The 22,607-nt window shown below is 45.3% G+C and overlaps 1 protein-coding gene across 1 annotated transcript in view; it reads right to left on the reverse strand.

The window, feature by feature from the left end:
* The window catches only part of LOC126291511 (protein Flattop homolog), a 181,092-nt gene that overhangs the window by 20,060 nt on the left and 138,425 nt on the right, over window positions 1-22,607 (reverse strand). The window contains exon 2 of the mRNA XM_049985016.1: window positions 10,149-10,365. Coding sequence (XP_049840973.1) covers window positions 10,149-10,365 — 217 coding nt within the window. The remainder of the gene's footprint in view (window positions 1-10,148; window positions 10,366-22,607) is intronic.

Consider the following 22,607-nt stretch of genomic DNA (forward strand, 5'->3'; position numbering starts at 1 on the left):
ATCCGTCATCTATCAGATATCATTGCAACAGCGGGAAGTTCCACGGGACTGGAAGAAGGCCCAGGTAACAGCAATTTATAAAATCGGATGCACACAATTACCGACCAATTTCACTGACATTGATTTGTTATAGAATGATGGAACATCTTTTGTGTTCAGGCATAATGACTTTTTAGACTCTGAGAAGCTCATCTGCAGAAACCAGCACGGTTTTAGGAAACAGTGGTCATGTGAGACACAGTGGCCCTCTTTGTGCATGATACGCAACAGGCTCTACGTACCGGCTCCCAGGTTGATGCCATATTTCTCGACTTTCGAATGGCGTTAGACTCAGTTCCCCACTGTCGCTTGCTCCAAAAAGTGCGCACTTAGGTTCTATCCGATGACACATATGGTTGGATGGAAAGTTTTCTAACAGACAGAGAGCAGTATGTCGGCCTGAATGGGGTGACTTCAGGTGTGCCCAGGGCAGCGTAGTAGGTCCGCTGCTTTTTTTCGATTTGCTTAAACGACCTGCTCGATGGTATTGACAGCGGCATAAGACTGTTTGCCGATGATGCTGCAGTCTACAGGAAAGCAGTATCACACAAAAGTTGTGAACAAATCAATGAGGACTTGCAGAAAATAAATGCGTGGTATAATGACTGGCAGTTCTCTCTCAATATTAGTAAGTGTAACCTACTGCGTATAACAAGGCGAAAATCCCCTTTAATGTAAGAGTAAAAAATCAATGCCCAGTCTTTGGAAGCGGTAACATCCGTCTAGTATCTGGGCGTGACTATTCGAAATGATCTCAAATGGAATGATTAGATTACACAAGTAACGGGCAAGGCGAACTCTAGATTGCGGGAGGGGGGGAGAGGAATGATACGACTTTGGCGCCAATTTTGCCCTCCGCCTCACACCGCTTGGTGGCTAGCGGAGTATATGTGTAGATGTAGATATAGTATCTTCGGAACCCGCCAGGGTAGCCGAGAGCGCTAATGCGCTGCTTCCTGGACCCGTGTAGGCGCGCCCGCCCCGGATCGAATCCGCCTGGCGGATTAACGACGAGGGCAGGTATGCTGGCCAGCCTGGATGTGGTTTTTAGGCGGTTTTCCACATCCCGCTAGGTGAATACTGGGCTGATCCCCACGTTCTGCCTCGGTTACACGACTCACACACATTTGAAAACGTTCGCACTATTTCCAGACTTAGACTAGATGCAGACAGCTGGGGTACACTAGTTCCGTCGCAGGGAAGGGGGGGTGACTGGGGGGGTGGGGGGGAGGAGGTTTGGGGTTGCGTCAGGAAGGGTATCCGGCTACCCCTTAACATCAACACTGCCAAATCCGTACTAATAAAAGCCGACCCCGCGTTGGAGCGGGGTCATCGGCGTTCAGTTCGAATCAGGACTCATACTGAAGGCAATTCCACTCCAGTCAATGAGGTTCCAGATCGCATGAGTCAGACACCAGTACTAAGGGGCTTGTTTGTGTACAGAGGTCAATTGTAGCAGGCGCAAGGGACGCCGTGGTCTTGGTCTCCTTTCTGCGAGCCGGATAGTACTCGTTCTTGTGGTTACTACAGCACCAGTTGCGCGTCGGATCGGTGGTGGTGATGAATCTGTCGCTCTGGATGTCTCAAGTTCTGTCGTCCCTCTGCGTCGACCGCTTCCCTCTTGTCGCTGTATCCGGCCTTGGTTCATCTATTTGTGCCAACATAGTGGGAAACTGCGCCACAGAGTCACACATTCATCTACCGGCCGCCAGATTTTACAATTCTGCGTTTTCCGTCGATACCGGTAAGAATATTAGTTTGTGACCAAATAGTATAACTTACTTCACGTTGCGCCGCATATTTTTCCCTTAGGGTATACAGGATGGTCCATTGATCGTGACTGGCCCAAATATCTCACGAAATAAGCGTCAAACGATAAAGCTACAAAGAACGAAACTTGTCTAGCTTGAACGGGGAAACCAGATGGCGCTATGGTTGGTCCGCTAGATGGCGCTGCCACAGGTCAAACAGATATCAACTGCGTTTTTTAAAAAATAAGAACCCCCCATTTCTTATTGCATATTCGTGTAGTACGTAAAGAAATATGAATGTTTTAGTTGGACCACTTTTTTCGCATTGTGATAAATGGCGCTATAACACTCACAAACGTATGGTTCATAATTTTAGACGAACAGTTGGTAACAGGTAGGTTTTTTAAATCAAAATTCTGAACGTAGGTACGTTTGAACATTTTATTTCGGTTGTTCCAATGCGATGCATGTACCTTTGTGAACTTGTCGTTTCTGAGAACGCATGCTGTTACAGCGTAATTACAGGTAAATACCACATTAATGCAATAAATGCTCAAAACGATGTCCCTCAACCTCATTGCATTTGGCAATACGTATAACGACATTCCTCTCAACAGCGAGTAGTTTGTCTTCCGTAATGTTCGCATATGCATTGATATTGTCAGGCGTTGTCGGTGGATCACGATAGCAAATATCCTCCAACTTTCCCCACAGAAAGAAATCCGGGGACGTCAGATCCGGTGAACGTGCGGGCCGTGGTATGGTGCTTCGACGACCAATCCGCCTGTCATGAAATATGCTATTCAGTACCGCTTCAACCGCAGGCGAGCTATGTGCCGGACATCCATCATGTTGGAATTACATCGCCATTCTGTCATGCAGTGAAACATCTTGTAGTAACATCGGTAGAACATTACATAGGAAATCAGCATACATTGCACCATTTAGATTGCCATCGATAAAATGGGGGTCAATTATCCTTCCTCCCATAATGCCGCACCATACATCAACCCGCCAGGTCGCTGATGTTCCACTTGTCGCAGCCATCGTGGATTTTCCGTTGCCCAATACTGCATTTTGTGCCAGTTTACGTTACCGCTGTTGGTGAATGACGCTTCGTCGCTAAATAAAACGCGTGCAAAAAATCTGTCATCGTCCCGTAATTTCTCTTGTGCCCTGTGGCAGAACTGTACACGACGTTCAAAGTCGTCGCCATTCAATTCTTGGTGCATAGTAATATGGTACGGGTACAGTCGATGTTGATGTAGCATTCTCAACACCGACGTTTTTGAGATTCCCGATTCTCACGCAATTTCTCTGATACTGATGTGCGGATAAGCCGCGACAGCAGCTAAAACACCTATTTGGGCATCATCATTTGTTGCAGGTCGTGGTTGACGTTTCACATGTGGGTGGACGCTTCCTGTTTCCTTAAATAACGTAACTATCTGGCGAACGGTCCGGACAATTGGATGATGTCGTCCAAGATACCAATCAGCATACATAGCACACGCCCGTTGGGCATTTTGATCAGAATAGCCATACAGCAACACGATATCTACCTTAATTGTTAAACGGTCCATTTTAACAATGGTAATGTATCACGAAGCAAATACCGTCCGCACTGGCGGAATGTTATGTGATACCACGTAGGTGTGCATTTGTGACTGTTAGAGCGCCATCTATCACAAAGCGAAAAAGTGGTCCAACTAAAACATTTATATTTCTTTACGTACTACACGAATATACACTCCTGGAAATGGAAAAAAGAACACATTGACACCGGTGTGTCAGACCCACCATACTTGCTCCGGACACTGCGAGAGGGCTGTACAAGCAATGATCACACGCACGGCACAGCGGACACACCAGGAACCGCGCTGTTGGCCGTCGAATGGCGCTAGCTGCGCAGCATTTGTGCACCGCCGCCGTCAGTGTCAGCCAGTTTGCCGTGGCATACGGAGCTCCATCGCAGTCTTTAACACTGGTAGCATGCCGCGACAGCGTGGACGTAAACCGTATGTGCAGTTGACGGACTTTGAGCGAGGGCGTATAGTGGGCCTGCGGGAGGCCGGGTGGACGTACCGCCCAAATTGCTCAACACGTGGGGCGTGAGGTCTCCACAGTACATCGATGTTGTCGCCAGTGGTCGACGGAAGGTGCACGTGCCCGTCGACGTGGGACCGGACCGCAGCGACGCACGGATGCACGCCAAGACCGTAGGATCCTACGCAGTGCCGTAGGGGACCGCACCGCCACTTCCCAGCAAATTAGGGACACTGTTGCTCCTGGGGTATCGGCGAGGACCATTCGCAACCGTCTCCATGAAGCTGGGCTACGGTCCCGCACACCGTTAGGCCGTCTTCCGCTCACGCCCCAACATCGTGCAGCCCGCCTCCAGTGGTGTCGCGACAGGCGTGAATGGAGGGACGAATGGAGACGTGTCGTCTTCAGCGATGAGAGTCGCTTCTGCCTTGGTGCCAATGATGGTCGTATGCGTGTTTGGCGCCGTGCAGGTGAGCGCCACAATCAGGACTGCATACGACCGAGGCACACAGGGCCAACACCCGGCATTATGGTGTGGGGAGCGATCTCCTACACTGGCCGTACACCTCTGGTGATCGTCGAGGGGACACTGAACAATGCACGGTACATCCAAACCGTCATCGAACCCATCGTTCTACCATTCCTAGACCGACAAGGGAACTTGCTGTTCCAACAGGACAATGCACGTCCGTATGTATCCCGTGCCACCCAACGTGCTCTAGAAGGTGTAATTCAACTACCCTGGCCAGCAAGATCTCCGGATCTGTCCCTCATTGAGCATGTTTGGGACTGGATGAAGCGTCGTCTCACGCGGTCTGCACGTCCAGCACGAACGCTGGTCCAACTGAGGCGCCAGGTGGAAATGGCATGGCAAGCCGTTCCACAGGACTACATCCAGCATCTCTACGATCGTCTCCATGGGAGAATAGTAGCCTGCATTGCTGCGATAGGTGGATATACACTGTTCTAGTGCCGACATTGTGCATGCTCTGTTGCCTGTGTCTATGTGCCTGTGGTTCTGTCAGTGTGATCATGTGATGTATCTGACCCCAGGAATGTGTCAATAAAGTTTCCCCTTCCTGGGACAATGAATTCACGGTGTTCTTATTTCAATTTCCAGGAGTGTATAATAAAAATGGGGGTTCCTACTTTTAAAAAACGCAGTTTATATCCGTTTTACCTATGGCAGTTCCATATAGCGGGCCAACCATAGCGCCATCTGGTTTCCCCCTTCATGCTAGACAAGTTTCGTTCTTTGTAGTTTTTTCGTTTGACGCTAATTTGGTGAGATATTTGGCCCGGTCACGATCAATGGACCATCCTGCATGTAACTTTAGTTTAGCAAGGTGATCATTACAATTTTGGCTACTCCTGGTACATGCACGTAATACTATAAAGAAATGTAGGCTAGGCAGCACAAGCTGAGGAGTACTGATGAACAGAACTGCCAACCAGTATTCAAGTCCTACTAGATATTTACCTTGTGGCTATGTCCCACTTAGAACAACACGAGAGCATCTGCACCGGACAAGTTCGACAATCTCTTTCTCTGTTGGAAGCACGAAAGTGCCACAATTCTAACCTGGAGCTCAGATCCCCTAGGTGGTCCATACTAGCAACCCACCACCCTAAATGGGTCAGGCAGGCTGCCCTGACTTTAGATTCATATTCATAAGGAGTGAGGTTCAAAAATTGTCTGCCCATCCTAATTCGGATTTTGACCGATTACCTTAAATCTCTGACGTGACTGCTGGGATGGTGCTATTGAAAGAATGCATTTGGTACCTTCGCCCATACTCGTTCTATCCAAGTGTGTCATTCTTCTTTGACCTTATTGACAACAGAGTTACGCTCACTCCGCTCCATTGAGATGTGGCCGTGATATGTTCAAAGTACCGTGATAGCCGCCTTAGAATCATGTGCCCCAGTTTACACTCATCCTACTAAGCTCTCTTTCTACAAATGTGACATGAAACATTGCAAATCATACAACAATACCTTTAGATTCCCTCTAGCCACCAGAAATGGTCTCGGTGTCAAACGAGGAACTCCAGGGCTTCGGTGGGTTTCTGCTAACTCCCGGCAGCAAGATTTTATTTTTTGATGACTACAGACCGGATTATATGCATAATAAAAACCTTAAAATATGCTTGCAAATATGCATGAAAAATGCTGAAAAATGCATGAAAAGTGTCAAAACATGCAAGATCACATAATAAAAAAATATGGTAGTTACTGCGTGCTTTGTATCTCAAACTCGAACCTCCGCCTATCAATTACTAGGAAGAGCGCTGGCCACACGAAAAGCCAGTGCACTAAGAGCGCTAATATTTTCTGAGACTTTCTGGTAGAGTTTAGGAAGACGTCCTTATTGGGATTATTTTCTAAAAATTTACAAAATGGGGACGCATACCGTGTTTCGAGAATTGTGCCGTCTTTTGCTCTTGTTGTCAGTAACAAGCGGATGCGATGCGAGTGAATCAAAGCAAGACAATCGATATGAATAGAACCAATTTCGAGATATAACGCATCAGACGGGCTTGTTCAAAAACTGCGTGATATTTTGTTTAAAAAGCAACATACAATCATGAATTTTTTCTGAGCAGCATTAACTTTTAATTAAGACTATTGGACCAAAGCATCACTTGTAGTTTATTTTACATTTTACTACTATTGTAAATGTAAACGACCGAGTATTGTTCCAAATGTTCTGTAGTGATATTGTCTTCGATCACTCAAAACATTTTTATAAGGAGAAAAGGACCGTTCTACATCAACTGAGATATCGGCAGTATCTGAATTTGGGTGCTGTGGTGGCACTTACTGTTGCTGGTAAAAGTTCACCCATCCCATTTAACAAAACTATCAATTTGGCACAACGGTTCGAAGCCTGGATTATTGCTTAAAAGGTTTTCAAACTTTCCTTTAAGTTTTCTTGGGAATACCTCCGGCAATGAGGAGTTCACTAGAACAATTTTATTCATTAACCGAATAGATTCATTCAACGCCAAACCCTGCGTTTAAAGCTTTTTAATACTTGCAGGTGTATGGGAAAAATGAGTGCTAGTTACAGCAATGTCTTTTATAACGCCGGATTCATCAAAAGCTTCTTTGCACTGGCAAACTGCCAAATCCTTTGCACTATTGAAGTGGTTTACAAGCCCTCGCTGGCCGCTGTGGCCGAGCGGTTGTAGGGGCTTCAGTCCGGAACCACGCGGCTGCTACAGTCGCAGGTTCGAATCCTGGATGTGTGCGATGTTCTTAGGTTATTTAGGTTTACGTAGTTCTAAATCTAGGGGACTGATGGCCTCAGATGTTAAGTCCCAGAGTGCTTAGAGCCATTTACTACCCCTTAAATGGCTTCGAAACGTTCACTGTAAAAAGCACGTGCTGGTCTATTTGGAACTTTCTTTGCGCGAAACGTTTTTTTCACAAGCTTGACAATATTAAACAATTATGTCATGTGTAAATGTTCCAGGATGGTCAGCCATCCACGAAAAGACGTTTCTTTTTTCGGGCGTCATGGCCCACAACACGTTACACACTACACGTCGTAAACACGTTCAACTGTGTAGAAGTAAATAGGAAGCTAGGGTGAAACAATGGACGTGCACCTAAACGCTTGCATAGTTTAATTTCATTGTTACCGACGCGTACTGTATAACAACGGAGGGGATTAACGGGGGGCGCGGACACAGAAGCATTGACTCTGTCTGCCTGTTCCTGTTCCTCTTCTGTAATGATTTTGCTATTTCATAGTTAAAATATGAAATAACCGGTGAAACGGAGCCAAATATGCAAATGCATATGCAACATGCAAATGCATATAACCCGGGTCTCTGTTGATGACCACTGGAGGTAGCTACTGATATAGTGTCCCGTGCATGCGCCTGAGCAGTTTCAGGTGTCTTGAGATGGCCCTAGTTCTCTCATCGTCTCCTATTGTCCATCAGCAGCAGATTCTACCATTTTTTGGCTACTGGATGTGGCCGGTGTTGAGTATTGGCGTCTCTTCCATGAAATGTGGTGGGTGCCACCACACTAGCAGCTCTAGGACACTGTAGGTTCCTGGAAAAGCCTTCCTGAAGGTTTCCCTGGTCTGCTGCCGATAGACATGGCCAGTGTTGCCGCATATGGCTAGAAAAATATTACAAAACCTTGTTTCATGGAGATGAGCACAGGCAGGTCGCAGGTACCACAGCGACAGGCTCAGGGCCCTCCAACTCATATTAGACCAACCCCAAAAACAATTGACCCTTGTTGTGTTAGAAACTGGACATAGCTGATGTCATCTAGCTACCCTTCCATTATTGAGTTTGAACTGGAGCTGCACCACATCAGGTCGCAGTTGGCACAGTCAATACACCTCTGAGCACTCCAAACAGTACGTTCTCTGTTGTTGGACACTGGATGGGAGTGCGGACGTTTGCCACCGCCGGACGTTTGCCACGCCGGACATTTGCCAAGGTTTTACCTGCTCCAAAGGGTGTCTCCTGTCCCTCTTCCTCTTCCTCCTCCTCACTTACTGAGCCTTTTCGCTGGTTTACTTAACATATACCATAATCTGTTAGGATTCTCCGCCACATGTCTAGAGAGACTTTCGTTGTGGAAACTATTAAATGTATCTCTCATTGAAATCTGCACCAAATTTCGAGCCTCAGTAAAACTTCGCCAATCTTGGAGATTTTGCCTTGGTTTAAATTATACTTGCCTTTTTCGGTCTTCCTGAATCAGCTTTCTGTCGTGTTTTGTGTACCGTGGGCGATCAGTTCCGTCTCTTATTAATTTATTTGGTATGAATCTCTCGAGTGCTGTTGATACTATTTCTTTGAACTTAAGCCACATATGGTCTTCACTTACATAATTTGGAAGGATTGGAGACTGTCTCTTAGAACGTCGTCAACCGAATTTGACATATATTTTGCGTTTAGTTTTGGTGAATTTCTTTGTTATGGAACAGAGCCTCGCTACGACTGTGTGTTCACTAATCCCTGTATCCGTCGTGATGCTCAGGATTATTTGTGGCTAAGAGGTCAAGTGTGTTTTCGTAAGCATTTACAATTTGAATGGCCTCGTGAACTAATTCTTCAAAAAAATTTTAAAAAAAGCATTTAGAACAATTACGAAAGTTGTTTTCTATGTACAATAGGGTCTGAAAATGAATTTTTGTCAACATAAGGAAGGTAGATTGAAGTCACTGCCAACTATAATTGTATGAGTGGGGTACCTATTTGTGATGAGATCCAAGTTTTCTTTGAACTGTTCAGCAACTGTTTCATCTGAGACTGGGGGTCGGTAAAAGGAGCCAGTTATTAATTTATTCCGGTTGTCGAATATAACCTTTGCCCATACTAAGTAACAGGAACTACCTGCTTCAATGTCGCTTGCGAGCTGGAAGACACATTAAATTATTTTTCTTTAAGTTGTGCTTCTTGTTTCTGTTGTAGTGCAGATCATTACAATTACGGCTTTTCCCTCCAAAATCTATAATGCTTTCTCTGTGACCCTGTAAGCACCAGAGCTAAACAATGTAGAACGACAATGTACGTTACAAGCACAGCATTCTGTATTACTTCATTTCCTTATTTCTAATATTTTAAAATTGTACATCGACTTTAGATGACCTGTCAATCATAGATTATCTTATCTCTATTTAGTGAACGTATTTTCAGTCACGTTTTGAACGTTGTCCCGCTACACTTTATTATCTAATGTTTCGCCGCAAGGGATATCGCATTTTAGAGAGTAAATTAATATGGAGTATGTTGTTCTTCTTTTCAAACATTCACATACCCATTTCTTCTTTCCTTGTTGTCTTTTAGGCATGCAGTTGTAATAATTTAAGTAGGCACAAATGCAGTGATCAAAGAGAAATGATTAGCGTACATTCGCATTCTCGTTACATCGTTCCTTTCTTGTTGCTCCCATGCGGATGGACAGTTTCTATCGCAATCAGTAAGCGTGAAAGGAAGCTACGTACATACAGAGGGATCTATATTTATACTTGGCGGAACTAATTACATACTGACATAATCGTCGATATTGCTTTCGTTTGCCAAAAGTTATAAATATTTCTATTTCGGAAAAGAAGCTCTGTATTTGGCCAAGATGTCGAAGAAGGGGGTCCCTTACATACTGGTTGTATCCAGTAAGATGTGGAGACGGCGGTTTGAAGGCGGACAGAAGTAGGAAGGGCGTCCCTTACCTGAGGGATCGCCACCTGGCAAAGGGGCAAGGCGTGGCAATGGCTGGTGTGGCAAGTGTCCTGCATTCCACTGAATGCTGACACCGGGCGAGCCCTACAGTACTGACCTTGCTTCCTGGTGATGCGCCTCGGCAGTTCCCAGGTGCCCCGGTAGCAGCCCCAGGGCCCTCGTGGTCCCCTGGGGACCCCCGGCAGCAGGTGCCCCCTGTCGTTGGCTATGGGCCGCGGCTGATGCTGAGCTCTGCCGAAGGCGGCTCGCTTTGAAGGCCACCGCTCGGGGACCTCCCAGTTGCGGAGGCGGCGCGGGTTGTACGCACCCTCGAACTGCAACAATGGAGAAACAGTAGTCATCCTCTAACGTATCTGTTGATAACAACATGTCTTACAACGGAACAAAACACACACCTGAAGAGAGAACAAGTATTAATTTCATTTGCAGTGGCTAGTTTCAAGAATAGTGTGAATGTTGGTTCAGAAGTTGAAAGTATCATTGAGACGTGCACATGGAGAGCCAGAGACACTCTTTGTACGTCACCTGGTGGAACACTCCACAGCTGGCACCAACAAAATTGGTCGCCTGTGCGATGGGAGCCGACGGTTGAGGAGACTTTTTGCTCCTGCAGAACACCCATTTCCTCCAAAAAATGAGTCCAAGAATCAGAACCCTCTACTGAACTTAGGTTACCTCAGTTTAGATAGGGACATGCCTAATACTCATCTGGGTATGGAGCGCTTTTGTGAGGGAGGCAACAGCCGAAAGATTTATGGAAGAATATGGGCTTGTTAGCAGAAACAAGGGAGGAGAAGGTCAACTGAGTTTTCCAGTAAATTTCTACACATACAGGTGATCACTGTTCGAAAATCACAACAGAAGGTGGTACACTTGGAGAAGACCCAGACACATGACTTGATTCCAGCTGTATTACGCCATGGTCAGACAAAAATTCCAAAATTAAGTCTTGTATTGTAAGTTGTACCCAGAGTACAGAGTCGGATCACGATTTAGTAATAGTGAAGAGTGGACTGAAGCTTAAGAGAATCGTCTGGAGGAATGAATGCAGAAAGAAGTGGGATACTGAAGTACTGAGGAGTAATGAGACGCGTTTGAAGTTGTCTAAAGATACTGTGATAATGAATGACACAGTAGGTAGTTCAGTTGAAGAGGAATGGATATCCCTAAAATTGGCAGTCACACTAGTTTGACAGATACAACTAGGATTACAGAAGGTAAATATGGAGAAACTTTGGGTAGCAGAATTAAGACTACAACTGAGCGAAGAAAGAGGGAAGTACAAAAATGTTCAGGGGAAGACCGGAGTACAGCAGTATAAGGAATGAAATAATTACAGGGTTGAGGGAACCAAAGTGAAATGACTGCAGAAAAAACGTGAAGTAAAAGAAACACAAACGTTTGGAAAAACTAGGGTGGCAAAATTAACGGTGCAATGGGAGTTTCACTGTTGCTTTTCTCAGTGGATATGAGACAGAATTGCAGGATGTATTGAACAGAATGAAGTCTTACCAGTACAGAAGTTGGATTAAATGTAAACCAAAGAAAGACGAAAGTAATGAGTAGCAGAAATGAGATTAATGATAAACTTAAAATCGGAATTTGTTTTCTTTATTTGCTTTATTTATTGTACTTTAAACGTCGAGGAATCAGACAACAGGAAATAAGAAAAATAATACAATTCAGCCAGGCACTGCTGATTGTCTGTTAGATGGGCTATAAGCCTCAGACTTCCACTGTCTTGGTGGCCTACCAGTTGTTGCATAGAAATCTGTGATGCAAGGATCAAGAAGGTTTCTGCAGATCAGAAGATTTTGTGGGTCTGCAACTAACCACATTCACAAGACCCGTCTTCAGTCATGAGGCCCAGTTTCTGAGGTTCGCCCAGACAGTTGGTTTGGTCCCTTCCGTGTCACATACTGCAGATGGAAGCCCACGGCACATTATTCTCTTCAACCCTATCTCTTAATGAATTTCGGCATAGCTCTGTTCGGTGAGTACCAGATGCTGATTGAATTGCTGGTGCGTGCATGAAGCTCTTCCTCGACTTCAGTGTAGGGTTTTCGAATCACATCCAAACAGCATGTGTCTGGCATGGATTTCCTCCTACTTTTTCTTCATTTCTGCTATCGTGTTTCTGTGGTTGTCAGGTGGCGCTATACCCATAATGTGAATAAGTTTGGTGAAAAGAGCAGTCAGTCACAATGTGGCCAGTCTCATTCAACGTCGTATCCACAGTTTGGAAATTCGCCAAACTGGTGCTGCGTGTTCTGCTACAGAGAAACAGTGCTTGGGTAGATGTACAGGTTACGTTTGGTTGTAAGCCCCAGGTGGTGTCAGTAAGTTAACGAATGATGATGTTTTTGGCAGATACTTTTCCGTTTGTTTCTTGACAATGATCTTTGAATGTCAGACTACGATTCAGCATTGTTGTTGTTGTTGTTGTGGCCTTCAGTCCTGACACTGGTTTGATGCAACTCTCCATGCTACTCTATCCTGTGCAAGCTTCTTCATCTCCCAGTACCTACTGTCGCCTACATCCTTATGAATCTGCTTAGTTTATTCATCTCTTGGTCTCCCTCTACGATTTTTACCCTCCACGCTGCCCTCCAGTACTAAATTTGTGATTCCTTGATGCCTCAGAACATTTCCTACCAACCGATCCCTTCTTCTTGTCAAGTTGTGCCACAAACTCCTCTTCTCCCCAGTCCTATTCAACACCTTCTCATTAGTTATGTGATCTACCAATCTAATCTTCAGCATTCTTCCGTAGCACAACATTTCAAAAGCTTCTGTTCTCTTCTTGTCTAAACTATTTATCGTCCATGTTTCACTTCCACACATGGCTATACTCCATACATACACTTTCAGAAACGACTTCCTGACACTTAAATCTATACTCGATGTTAACAAATTTCTCTTCTGAAGAAACTCTTTCCTTGCCATTGCCAGTCTACATTTTATATCCTCTCTACTTCGACCATCATCAGTTATTTTGCTCCCCAAATAGCAAAACTCATTTACTACTTTAAGTGTCTCATTTCCTAATCTAATTCCCTCAGCATCGCCCGACTTAATTCGACTACATTCCATTATCCTCGTTTTGCTTTTGTTGATGTTCATCTTATATCCTCCTTTCAAGACACTTTCCATTCCGTTCAACTGCTCTTCCAAGTCATTTGCTGTCTCTGACAGGATTACAATGTCATCGGCGAACCTCAAAGTTTTTACTTCGTCTCCATGAATTTTAATACCTACTCCGAATTTTTCTTTTGTTTCCTTTACTGCTTGCTCAATATACAGATTGAATAACATCAGGGATAGGCTACAAATCTGTCTCACTCCCTTCCCAACCACTGCTTCCCCTTCATGCACCTCTATTATTATTACTGCCATCTGGTTTCTGTACAAATTGTAAATAGCCTTTCGCTCCCTGTATTTTACCCCTGCCACCTTCAGAATTTGAAAGAGAGTATTCCAATCAACATTGTCAAACGCTTTCTCTAAGTCTACAAATGCTAGAAACGTAGGTTTGCCTTTTCTTAATCTTTCCTCTAAGATAAGTCGTAAGGTCAGTATTGTCTCACGTGTTCCAACATTTCTACGGAATCCAAACTGATCTTCCCCAAGGTGGGCTTCTACCAGTTTTTCCATATGACTGTAAAGAATTCGCGTTCGTATTTTGCAGCTGTGACTTATTAAACTGATAGTTCGGGAATTTTCACATCTGTTAACACCTGCTTTCTTTCGGATTGGAATTATTATGTTCTTCTTGAAGTCTGAGGGTATTTCGCCTGTCCCATACATCTTGCTCACCAGATGGTAGTTTTGTCATGACTGGCTCTCCCAAGGCCGTCAGTAGTTCCAATGGAATGTTGTCTACTCCGGGGGCCTTGTTTCGCCTCAGGTCTTTCAGTGCTCTGTCAAACTCTTCACGCAGTATCATATCTCCTATTTCATGTTCTTCTACAGCCTCTTCCATTTCCATAATATTGCCCTCAAGTACATCGCTCTTGTATAGACCCTCTATATACTCCTTCCACCTTTCTGCTTTCCCTTCTTTGCTTAGAACTGGGTTTCCATCTGAGCTCTCGATGTTCATACAAGTGGTTCTCTTTTCTCCAAAGGCAGTATTTCTCTCAACCCTAGTGAAATAACCCTCTACATCCTTACATCTGTCCTCTAGCCATGCCTGCTTAGCCATTTTGCACTTCCTGTCTATCTAATTTTTGAGACGTTTGTATTCCTTTTCCTTGCTTCATTTACTGCATTTTAAAATTTTCTGCTTTCATCAATTAAATTCAACATTTTTTCTGTTACCCAAGGGTTTTTATTAGCCCTCGTCTTTTTACCTACTTCATCCCCTGTTGCCTTCTACTTCATCCTTCAAAGCTAACCATTCTTCTTCTACTGTATTTCTTTCCCCATTCTTGTGAATTGTTCCCTTATGCTCTCCCTGAAACTCTGTACAACCTCTGGTTTAGTCAGTTTATACAGATTCCATCTCCTTAAATTGCCTCCTTTTTGCAGTTTCTTCAGTTTTACAACATTACACCGAGGTATTTTGGAGTATTGGCATTTGTAGTGGCATTTGTAATTGGCTGCACAGATCACAGGCATAGACTTGCGTCTTTCGTGGACTTGGCTTTAATCGTTCATCATCACATTACTTGCCGAGATCTTCAAGGGCTGCTGTAAGCTTGAGCTCCACTGCCCTCAGAGGTTCTACCTTGAGTGCAGTGGCTGGGTCATCAAAACTGGAGACGACGAAGTGGACTAAGTTCAGGAATACTCCTACCTTTAGTGCAAAATAGGACACGAGGAACGAAGCAAGGAAATCAAAAGCAGATTAGCACAAGGAAAGACGGAATTACTCTCCCAGAGAAATCTGCTAGTATCAAACATAGGCATTAATTTCAGAAAGAAATTTCTGAGGCTATACGTTTGGAGCACAGCACCGCATTGTACTGAACCACGAACTGTGGAAAAACCGGAACAGGAGAGAATCGAAACGTTGGAGATGTGGAGCAATAGAAGAATGTACAAAAATAAAGCAGACTAATAACGTTATTCCATGGTAGTAAGAACTATAGAGGGTCAGAACTGTAGGTGAAGACAGAGATTGGTATATATCCGAAAGGTAATTGAAGAGGTTGGCGCAGAAAAGTACCACATCAAATCCGTCACATGACTGATGATCCTAATTTAAAAATCCTGTTTGTCAAAGAAAAAATATATACATGAAGATGGTATCTGTTCTTTCGGACATGTCCGAAAGAACAGATATCATCAGTGACCATGCAGCTCAGTAGAAAGAAATTACAATGAAATGAATACCCCTAGTTGCAGACATGCGTTGATATAAGTCAACGGGGACAGTTGAAAATGTGTGCCCCGACCGGGACTCGAACCCGGGATCTCCCGCTTACATGGCAGACGCTCTATCCATTTTTTTTTTTTTTATCTCGCTTCTTGTTCGCTTTCGTTCGTTGCATCTGCTCGGGGCGGACGTCGTAAGGCACCCGTTTAAGTTCGTTGTTAATCGATTAACTCAGTTTTTTTTTATTACAGAGGGCAGCTAACCCTCTGACCGAACATGCTGAGCTGCCTTGCCGGCGTCCATCTGAGCCACCGAGGACACAGAGGATAGTGCGACTGCAGGGACTTACCTCTGGCACGCCTCCCGAGAGAACCACATTCGCAACTCATTGCCTCGCACTATATTCGTACTGTCCCTGCCCATTACACTCGCTACTCGCGGCATTACTGACGATTCCCGTAAGAGTTCGGGCACTGTTTGTGCATTCGAACACAAGAAGAAGATAGTCGAATGGCCGGTCGTAAAGGTGCCGAACAGCATTTTGTGATTCAATGTATCCGGACACCCCCAAAAGCATACGTATTTCATATTATGTGCATTGTGCTGCGACCTACTGCCAGGTACTCCGTATCAGCGACCTCAGTAGTCATTCGAAATCGTGAGAGAGCAGAACGGGCCCTCTGCGGAACTCTCGGGCTTCGAACACGGCCAGGAGACGGGGTGTCATTTGTCATACGTCTGTACGCGAAATTTCCACGCGCCTAAACATCCCTAGGTCCACTGTTTGCGACGTGATGGTGAAGTGGAAACGTGAAGGGACACGTAGAGCACAAAAGCATGCACGCCGACCTCGTCTGTAGACTGACAGAGACCACCGACAGTTGGAGAGGGTCGTAATGTGTAATATGCAGACACTATCCAGACCATCACACACGAATTCCAAACTACATATACATCCACTCCAAGTACTATGACAGTTAGGCGGGAGGTGAGAAAACTTGAATTCCATGGTCGAGCGGCTGCTCATAAGCCACACATCACGCCGGTAAATGCCAAACGACGCATCGCTTGGTGTAAGGAGCGTAAACAATGGACGACTGAACAGTGGAAAAAGGTTGAGTGACGAATCACGGTACACAGTGTGGCCATGAGATGGCAGGGTGTGGGTATGACGAATGCCCCCTGAAAGTCATCTGCCAGTGTGTGTAGAGCCAACAGTACAATTCGGAGGCGATGGTGTTATGGTATGGTCGTGTTTTTCATGCCGGGGGCTTGCACCCCTTGTTATTTTGCGTAGCACTATCACAGCACAGGCCTACATTGCTGTTTTAAGCACCTTCTAGCTTCCCACTGTTGAAGAGCAATTCGGGGGTGGCGATTGCATCTTTCAACACGACCGAGCACCTGTTCATAATGCACGTCCTGTGGCCGGTTAGTTACACGACAATAACATCCGTGTAATTGACTGGCCTGCACAGAGTCCTGACCTGAACCCTATAAAACACCTTTGGGGTGTTTTGGAACGCCGACTTCGTGCCAGGCCTCACCAACTGACATCGATACCTCTCCTCAGTGCAGCACTCCGTGAAGAATCGGCTGCCATTCCCCACGAAGCCTTCCGGCACCTAACTGGACGTATGCCTGCGAGGTGGAAGCTGGCATCAAGGCTAAGGGTGGGCCAACACCATAATGAATTCCAGCATTACCGACGGAGGGCGCCACGAATTTGTATGTCATTTTCAACCAAGTCTCCGGAGACTTTTGATCTCATAGTGTATCTTAAGCATCTAGCTCCTTTTCTTACAACTGTTGAGTAGTTCTTAAACGCTCTGGAAGACGAGTATGTACACGCTTCATCGTGTCCCACGTATTATCAATTGGTGAGGATTCCTGCTGAGCAGAACAATTGTTGTGCACCACGAAGAAAGACGTTTGCTTCGGAGAATTTTAACGTGCACGCGATCTGTGTTGCTGAAAAAGACATCACCTTCGTCTAGAAAGATATGGCAGTAATACGATAGTAACAGCCTGTGGAGGACGCTGGTTACTTTACCCAATAGATAGAGGAAATGTGCAAATGTGACTGCGAGCTGTAATTGCTGCCCCCCCCCTCTCCCTTACACACACACACACACACACACACACACACACACACACACACACACACACACACACACACACACACACTATGGGACCTGTGTGTCAGGGGCGAACGCACTGTGGAATAGGCAGCTGACCACAGCTACGCCGTACACCTGTACGTCTGTTGTACGTCTGTCACTCGTGTAGAGGCAGATCCTACTCTCATCACTGACAACAGAGCGATATTACAGTCTCCACTAGATACTTTCACTTCATCAGAGTAGCCATGCTCAGCGATATCGGGTAGCCTGCCAAGAGGCACAAGTGACCATTGTCCCGCTACATCCATACGGTTCCCAGTGGTCAATAATTCAAGAACAGTCTTAATCGCATTTATTATTGTTATGATACCGCCAACCGGTTTCAACCCGGCGTATGGGTCGTCTTCTGGGCGTTTACACTGTGAAATTACAGATATCCGTCAGAAGGACTCCATTGTACAACAGCGAAAATTACGTAAATTTAAAATATGTTACCCATTGGTCGACTGCTGCTGGTGTCACTCCTGTCTACATAACGGCAGGAAACTATGCGAGACTAACCCTTCGTATGGGCTTAAATAGCGTGCTGAGATCACGTGAATAGGCGGCAACAACCACAACGGCGACCAACGGCATTAAATACAGTTTATTACATATAATTACTAGTCACTTTGGTTTAACATAAATTCAAGTGACAGTAAATAACAGAAAACGGAACCATTCCATTTTTATTATTTTAATATTTTAACCAGTTTTTGTGTCTCACAAATTGTTTTACTTTGTATTACGACACATAATGTAATATACTTTCACGAATTTTACGAGTTGACTATGGAACATTTGCTTTTATTTTATTATTAACACTACAATTGTAACTCTTTTTAAATGGAATGGTTCTGGTTTCTGTTATTTAATGTCACTTAAATTTCTGTTAAACCAAGGTGACTAGTAATTACATATAATAAACTGTATTAAATGCCGTTGATCGGCGCTGGGGGTGTTGCCGCCTATTCACGTGATCTCAGCACGCTATTTAAGCCCATACGAAGGGTTAGTCTCGCATTGTTTTCTGCTGTTATGTAGACAGGAGTGACACTACCAGCAGTCGACCAATGGGGAACATATTTTAAATTTACCTAATTTTCGCTGTTGTATAATGGAGTCTTTCTGACGGATATCTATAATTTCGCAGTGTAAACGCCCAGAAGATGACCCTTACGTCGGGTTGAAACCGGTTGACGGTATTATAACACTAATAAATGCGATTAAGACTGTTCTTTGATTACTGATTAATCATACTAATCGCTGCTTCTCTCCACAACCTTGTTGTCGAAAAAAAGTATCCCAGTGGTCCCTGATTACACAGCAGGTGCCACATGTTCCCAGGTTTTCGTCCCCAGATGATGATCCATCAGTATCAACTGCTTGCACAATGCGTCCATCGTAATATGCATCTGTACAACATGGAAGTACAGAACCTGATCCACAGGTGTGGGGATGTCCTAACCACCAGTGCAGAAAGCACCAGCAACACACAACAGATACACTGTGCCCGGCACCTGTAGCTGTCCTGCATTTCACGTATTCTGCTTCCCGCAGGCCCACAGTGCTATCCCATTCAAATGGCTGGAGACGTTCCCCAGTAGTACTTGGCTCCAAGGCACGACTGTACCCTTGAATGAACGTCGCAATAACTCTTCATTCCCAATTCGGCACACTTGCTGCCTCCACAGTCGAAACGGAGGGCTCACAGACGGGCCTCATGAGCGCCATATCCTCCTGATGAATGTGCCAAATGAACCACTAACTCGACAACCCCTCAGGGTGCACATACTACATCCAGGTACCACTGAACACAGTCCTTAAAGGGTGATGCCTTTTTTCCTGGCTGTGTATCTTCGGTTGACTGTGAAACCTTCGATAGAAACAGTGTCCAGTTCATTCAGTAGTGTGAACCGCAGCTTAGGAGCCTAGCTTCACTGGTTTTTCCCGGTGTTGCTTAAAGTACTCGGTGTGATGGGGTGCGTGCATTGTACAGCAGGGCACATGTACGCTATCTGATGAAAAGCATCTGGACACCTGGCTGAAAATTACTTAAAAGTTCGTGGCGCCCTCCATCGGTAATGCTGAAATTCAATTTGGTGTTGGCCCACCCTTAGGCTTGATGACAGCTTCCACTCTCTCAGGCATTCGTTCAATCATGTGCTGGGAAGTTCCTTGGGGACTGGCAGCCAATTCTTCACCGAGTGCTGCACTGAGGAGAGGTATCGATGTCGGTCGGCGAGGCCTGGCACGAAGTCGTCGTTGCAAAACATGCCAATGGGGTTATATATGATTCAGGTGAGAACTCTGTGCAGGCCAGTCCATTACAGGGATGTTGTTGTTTAACCACTCCGCCACAGGCCGTGCGTTATGAACTTCTGTTCGATCGTGTTGAAAGAGGCAATTGCCATCCCCCAATTGTTCAACAGTGGGAAGCAAGGATGTGCTTAAAACATCAATATAGGCCTGTGCTGTGATAGTGCCACGCAAAACAACAAGGGGTGCAAGCTCCGTCCATGGAAAACAGGATCACACCATACCACCACCGCTTCCGAATTTTACTGTTACACTACACACGTCGTCACCGGGCACTCGTCATACCTAGGCCCTGCCATCGGATCGTCACATTGTGTACCGTGATTCGTCACTCCATACGTTTTTCCATTGTTCTACCGTCCAGTGTTAACGCTCCTTACACCAAGCGAGGCGTCGTTTGGCATTTACCGGCGTGATGTGTGGCTTATGAGCAGCCGCTCCACTATGAAATCAAAGTTTTCTCACCTGTCGCCTAACTGTCATAGTACTTGGAGTGGATCCTGATGCCGTTTGGAATTCCTGTGTGATGGTCTGGATAGATGTCTGACTATTACACATTACGACCTTCTTCAACTGTCGGCGGTCTCTTTCAGTCAACAGACGAGATTGTTCTGTGCATGTCCCTTCACATTTCTAATTCACTATCACATCGGAAACAGCGTCTCTAGGAATGTTTAGGAGTGCGGAAGTCTCGCGTACAGACATATGGCACAAGTGACACCCTATCACCTGACCACGTTCGAAGTCCGTGAGTTCCGTGGAGCGCACCACTCTGCTCTCCCACGATGTCTAATGACCACTGAGGTCGCTGATATGGAGTACCTGGTAATAGGTGGTAGCAGAATGAATATTATAAGAAACACGTATATTTTGGGGGGTGCCCAGATACTTCTGATCACACAGTGTACGACACGTTCCACATCATTACGGAGTGTCGTAGTCATGATCTATGGAACAAGTACTAATCTAATCTAATATAACCGGCAAAGATTGGTGTCAGGAGTGTTTGTGCGGTACAAAGCAGGTTTTGATCCGCTGGTTTCCACAAGTCGCACAACCCACACTCGTAATCACAGTACAATGCGTCATAATTTACCGTCGCATTGAAGTAATATTACACTATCACAGTGTCCTTCTCTTTCCTTCAGGTTTTCCAAAACGTCTCTTAGTACAGAGCCCACTGGGAGGCATCGAATAGCGGAGTGTGTCGGACGAGAGCTGTTTCTGAACGCTATCGCTAGTGAAAACACCTGTCGCGCCACTGCAGTGTGAAACAAGGTATGTAGCACTCTATTACACCGGGTGAAGAAACATTCGCACACGCGGACTTCGCAGTGCGATTCCTCACATGCTAGCAATACAAAAATGTCTGTCACAAAATTTCGACCTGCGCATATTTCGTGCACTAAATGGAGGTTAAAGAATCGCAATCTGGCAACACCGTAATCACATGTACGGTAACTACCTCTGTCAGCAAACAGAGCAGTGCTGTGCAGGACATGCAGTGGACAGAGTTTTGGGTCAGCATGCAAGAGGTCGAGGGCTCGATTTTGCGTTGAGGCACATTTGATTTAACTTGCTGAGTGTAGTCTGCTTGCTACGGTACCTGGCGTCTTAACCGTTATACAGCGATCACAGTGAGTCTTCTAAAAAATATTTGCAGTTACGTACTACGAACACAGAAATGGAAGTACAATCGCTTTGACTGGTCAGTTTTTAAAGAAGCCCTCTGCACGTCTAGACGCGAATTGTTTCGCGCCGCAGCATCTACTATATTCCAAACTTGTTTTCTGTGTACCCTTCCCCCAACAGTCGCATCGACATTATTTGCAAAGCACGTTGCTAGCCTTACTGGTGACGCAAGGCCCAAACGAAACGAAATGCAATGAACCTGAACGTGGCAAGAATAATAACTAGTAGCAACAAATGAGACCATTACGGTGTCATACAAGCAACAAGTTTAGAATCTAGTAGATGCAGTGACGCGAAACAATTTGCGTCCACGACCGTCAAAAGGCTGGTTTAAAACCTGACCAACGAAAACTATTGTACTTATCTTACTGTGTTCGTAGTTCGTAACTGCAAGTCTTTTATAGAAGACCCACTGTAATTGCTGTATGAAGATTAAGACGCCAGATACAGTACCACGCCGACTAAATTTACCACATAAAAACAAATAATCCTCGTCTCAGAATCGAACCCTCGACCTTCTGCATGCTTCCTCAAAACTCCGTCCACTGCGCAAACTGCACAGCACAGTTGCTATATGCTGACAGAGCTGACAGACAACACACATGTACGATTCCACTGAACTGTTGCTTTTCTTTTGTTTTCTTTCTTAAATCTCATTTTGTTCGTTATTGGTCGTTGTATTTGTTCGCGGCGGATGTTCCATGACACTCATCCAGTTTTTTTCACACTGAAGCGCCAAAGAAATTGGTACAGGCAGAGACATGTAGGCTGCTACAATGGCGGGTTATCAACATTTAAGTGAGTTTGAACGTGGTGTTATAGCCGGCGCACGAGCGGTGAGACACAGCATCTGCGAGGTAGGGATGTCGTGGGGATTTACGACCATTTCACGAGTGTACCGTGAATATCAGGAATCCGGTAAAACATCAAATCTCCGACAGCCCTCCGCCGGGGAAAAGATCCTCCAAGAGCGGGAACGACGAAAACTGCAGAGAATCGTTGAGTGTGACAGAAGAGCAGCCCTTTCGCGGATTGCTGCATATTTGAATGCTGAGTCATCAAC

The sequence above is a fragment of the Schistocerca gregaria genome, chromosome 9 (genome assembly GCF_023897955.1).
Source record: "Schistocerca gregaria isolate iqSchGreg1 chromosome 9, iqSchGreg1.2, whole genome shotgun sequence".
Taxonomy (NCBI): domain Eukaryota; kingdom Metazoa; phylum Arthropoda; class Insecta; order Orthoptera; family Acrididae; genus Schistocerca; species Schistocerca gregaria.